Below are 5,172 nucleotides of genomic sequence, written 5' to 3'. Positions count from 1 at the left end.
CTGCATTGTTTAAATTTGTCCTAATAGACTAAAAGAGAGCTCTCAAAATTTAGTTCTTACTTATTTTCCATTGCAGAAACAACCATTTTATGAATTGGTTACGATTATTTGCAAAATGACTTAGTTTATTATGATTGGCAGCGACATTCCTGTTCCAGTATTTGCTGAAAAACACGTACCTCTAGCAACGAGGTTTTACTTTAGTAGTAGCTGTCTGTTTTTTTCCAATACTTATCAACTGACATATCACTTAAAAGTTATTGTCATTTGTATCGATTAATTTGGAAAAAAATGTCTTTTTTCTAATAAGAATGTACAACTTTTATTAATTTGCCATTAATGTATGACTTTTGAGACTAGACGTTTAAGTTGAAGTGACAAGTATCTGAAAAATCTTCATCATTTTTGAAAAGGACAGCATTTGTTATTTTCTTAAAAAGCAATCAAACCTATGTTTCTAATAACTTTTGATCTTTGAAGTCTAACATCTAAATTGTGGATCAGCAATCACTAGCGCTAGTGTTTTAATGTCCGGTTAGTTACTGCTCCTGTTTCGCAGTTTTTATTAGCATCTTTGTGGGAGTAATGTTATGTTCATTCGTTTTACTTCGTTACTTTACATAAGTATCAGTCACCAGAGTACTGTAGAAGCATGGCTAAAGAAAGATTCTGCCTTTGCATACGGGACTGTTCTATTTGTTAGCAGTTTAATGTCTGTCACACTCGTGTATACACATTCTCATGAGATCGTGTCATCTATCCGATTTGCTTATTATAGAAATATCCTAATAACTGTCTTCATTACAGGCACAGTATTGATGAGGGAATGTCATTACACTCCTCAAGTCTATGTAAATCCAAGTTATGTACTCAAATCTCATTATGATGGGAGATACAATCTGAAAGAAACTTATCAGCTACCTTGCCGCGCTTCTTTGCATAGTGTAAAATTCATTTAGAAGTGTGATAACACAATTTCGTGTTTTGCATCATAAAATCCTCTGTGCCTGTGTTCAGTTTATGCTTAAAGTAGCTTTTAGCTCTGTTTCGAGGGCGGTCTTTTTAAACGATCCCCGAAGAGAAAAGAGTTAAGCACCATTTGACAGCTGTATCGTCTCTTATACACTAGATTTTGCTCAAAGCGACAAATTTGTGATATTTAGTGTGTCATGTATGTATATCAATGGGAATGGAGGGAATAATATTACTTGTTTAATGTCGAATTCAAGGTATTTTATTCTTCCATGGTGAAGTTTTGCTTTTTTAGCAAAACCCTATCTTAGGATTCCATACTATAATTCTGTACACAGTCTTTTTAACATTTAGAAGCTAATAATTCGGGTAGTTTTATGGGAAATAGGAAGTAGACAAACATGGAAACGTTCTAAAAAAAAACCATGTAAAGAGAAACTGAAAGCGTTATGCCGATTCGATGTGCCACTTTGGAGGATAAGTCTAACTTTTCAAAAGTAGTGAGGCCTGATGATTGTACCGATATTCTGCAGGCCTGGCTTTCCCATTTCCAACAGCCTCATGAGTCACTGTTGTTCCCATCCCTTCAAAATGTGTTTTTACTATTAATGTTTATGCATGTAACATTATTGTTTTGTTGATGCATCAACAATTGAAATACCCTATTTCGTTAGAAAACTCCGCCATACTATTTACTTATTACATTTTAGTGCTATTTTGATGAATAGAAGATCTAGCTGTTTATTTTTGTTCGCCTTGGGAAAAATTGTGGGTGAACAAATGACCAAACTATATGTATATGAGAATAAGCGCAAAAACAAGTTTTGCATAAAAAATTGGCAATTACAAAACTGCAGCCACAATCACAAATGAAAGCGATAGGTGCAAACAACTGACAATTTTTTGATCATTGCAAGCTAGTGATTAAGAACGATCAAAGTATTTGCACTTCGCTGCATTAGATTTGCACTGAATTGATCGAAAGTTGTAATGTGCGTATTTTCAACTCTCGCTCGTTCATATTTGACTACTGGACAGAAGATATTACATCAATGACTTATTTCAAGTACATCCCGGTGACAACATTGTCAACATTGCCATTAAATGAGTTAATCCTGCTAATATACGTACCTTCTACCCACTAATAAGCAAATTTTTTGTCTTCTCCATGCAGTTTTGACAATTAAAAGGACTAGAATTAAGTCTAAAGAGCCGTTTACAACTAGTAATTAATTTAAAAATGGGTTCTTTAAAAAACTACATGGCGCATGCTAAAGATTTCTAGACCATAAAACGGTGTGTTCTGCTTAAGTTGCCATAAAAACAGGCAACTATACAAAATTTAGAATTTAAATGCCGTAATTTTTACTATTAGCGTAATAAGTTTGTTATTTGACTCTCCGTTTTGGTAAAGGGTCGCTTTATCTCAGCCAATGTAACTTCATCAAGTGGGCTGGCCTCCGGGCCATATCAGTAGTTCAAATCCATTTCGCGTTTCAAACATACGTATTTTGCTCGAGTGGTGTGTCTTCATTTATATTCAGGGAAGTCTGCAGGCGCTGCATTATTACCTACATTAATTATACTCTTTGAAATTGGAAAAAGACATAGACTTCCATGAGCTTACTCATTTATTTTGCAGATGACTAGTGTTTGTGCTTTCCCTCATTGTTACAAAAAATGGAGCAATTTTCGCAAGAAAATATTGTTAAAACCTCCATTTGCGATTATTTAGCTAAGGAAGCGTACCTTTATTAAAGGCGTTTGGACCACTCGTCCCAGCTTTTTAAATAACAGTCAGGGCACACACAATTCTATCAAACCTCAAATTATTTGTCCTACTTTGCCCCATATTTTTTTCTTAGGTGCATAATAATGACCTATAACTAAGTTTAATTGTGTGGGTTGCTTTAACCAGCGTTTTGGATGGTTCCAAAACCTCCCAGACTCGAATTTGGCTGAGTCAATTCGCTATATTAAATCTGTTCGAAATCATGTTCATATAATGGACAAATCCACTTAACTAATAGTGAAATTTTATCAGAACGAACTGCTGTTATAGAAAAACTATCATAATTACATGTCTTCGTGAAATTCGACACAAGTTGAGTTCATTTCAGACATGCGTGGCATCCGTTTTGCACTATTTCCGCATGGAGAAAGCGGAAGAAAACACTCACACGCATGCACACTTGAATGTTACACAGGGGATTGCTTAGCGAAGTTGATTTATGCACCTGCCAGTATGTGTGCATGCACGCGGACACAGGCATATTTATGGGACTCCGCCAAAGTTCAGTCCCAAACTCTTCTCACACTCACATTCATGCACACATTGACCCTCCATGTGTGCATGGATGTGTGCCCACCTGCCAGTAAAACGCTCCAATAGGGCTGTAGACGCGGCCAAGATTTATGCTCTCTGAAACATGGGAAAAATAATCAATGTGATCATGGAAGGCTGCATGTGATATATTCTCCTCTATTTTTGCCATCAAAAAACTTTCCATTTATGCACTATAGAACCGACTGCCTTATTCACATCCAGGTGATATTTGATACAATTTACTATTTTGGTGTTTCACCATTGTTTACTCATACCCATTATATGAGAGATGTGAATAACCACTAATTAGGAAAAGAATCTTTCAGCCCAAATAAGCTAAATAAATAACATTTTATATAAATGCGCTTTATGTTTTCGAAATCTTTTGTCATTACGCCTAAAAATACTGCGAATGTAACGTATGAGATTAAATTGATTGGACACTCTTGGTACTAAATTCATATTTTAGGCTTGTAAAACATTTTTCTGTCTGTGTGAACCACCATCAAATGAAGCTCTATACTAGATTAAAAGTTTGAATCTAGTGGAATCCACCTTTGAGTTGGGTTTCTTCCGCGTACTCGCATAAACTATGACTTGTTTCGGTATTAAACCGCGGCTAAAAGAAATTATTCTAGATAAACAAGACACAGAGAAATATTTTTGAACCCGATTTCAGTTGAATTTGGAAGCTTCGGTGAACCACATCTTAACAAAATCACAAGCAAACATAAAAATCCAATCAATTAGAAAAACAGTTCATAATAGTAGAAATATGATATTTCATGAGACACGGCCGTCGTTCACTAATTTATTCGTCGAACAATACTGCTTACCTTATTGTCTAGTCATCTTGCATCCAAAAACAGTTAGAAAACCTGAATCCCATTATTCTCTGTCTTTTTCATTTTAGGTCTGTCAATTTCTATGAGAATTGTCTACGGTTTACTCAATTGTAGGAATTATAAGCAGAAATATTAGCAAGGCACTATTTACCAATCCAGAATTCGAGGACCATTAGCTGAAAATAGCTAACAACTTTTGATCCATTAGGTTATGCCATCTGGGTGAAATTCCTTTTACACCTAAATTTACCATCTCATGTGAATAAGACAATGGTAGACGCATGAAAGACTGATTTATTGCATATTTGGGAAATGCCATGTTAAAATACTCATCTACCTTGACCTTGACAGATTAGTATGTCCCTGCTGTCACTTTAATGTCTTTAAAAAGGAACGTCTGTCGGCGTGTTAGTCATCAGGTAGTCTTTGGCGTAGGCAGACTATGGAACAGAAAGAGACTACCTGATCGGGTAAATGTACTAGAAGATGCATTAAAAAAACCAGCAGTACATCCACTGACTTCTAAAATGTTCAACACTGTGAAACGGCATAAATGAACATTAATCAATAAAAATTGAAAAAGCATGTAGAACAGTAGCGGTGCTGCAAGTGATCTGTCACCTGTGCCTTCAAAACCAGCACCATGAGATGGCAACTGCATTACATGAATGAGAGGTGAATCACACTTAATAATGGTTTAGCAAATCTCTCAAAATAACTGACAAATTAAGCATTAAATATGCGGCCAATAACTTGCTTTGGTAACGGCTGTACACATAAGATAATAACGGGGGATTTTCCGTGCACATGAAGCAGTCAAGACACTGTGTTCATGATGGGTTTGAATAGAGATCCTACTTAATGTCAGACTTCACAGCAAACATTGGCATGTTTAATCCATTTCTATGCCACAATTTAACAAAAAGAGAAAGTGTGTTCCATTTAACAGTTTAGAAAAATATTATCGACATGAAGTTTTGTGAGTAACAGTCGAAAACTATTTGATACATCAAAATATGAATAATGCAA

The 5,172-nt window shown here is 35.4% G+C and overlaps 1 protein-coding gene across 1 annotated transcript in view; it reads left to right on the top strand. All coding sequences in view use genetic code 11, as the record gives it.

Annotated features, from left to right (window-relative positions):
* EGR_00947 (hypothetical protein) overlaps window positions 1-124 on the top strand; it is a gene marked incomplete at both ends in the record, with an annotated part of 3,378 nt that extends 3,254 nt beyond the window's left edge. Inside the window, one exon of the mRNA XM_024490196.1 lies at window positions 28-124. Within this exon, the coding sequence (XP_024355599.1) occupies window positions 28-124 (97 nt within the window). The remainder of the gene's footprint in view (window positions 1-27) is intronic.
* Window positions 125-5,172: the final 5,048 nt, after the last annotated feature.

This window comes from Echinococcus granulosus (genome assembly GCF_000524195.1).
Source record: "Echinococcus granulosus chromosome Unknown EG_S00003, whole genome shotgun sequence".
Lineage (NCBI taxonomy): Eukaryota > Metazoa > Platyhelminthes > Cestoda > Cyclophyllidea > Taeniidae > Echinococcus > Echinococcus granulosus.
This window is presented reverse-complemented; position numbering and strand designations above follow the sequence as displayed.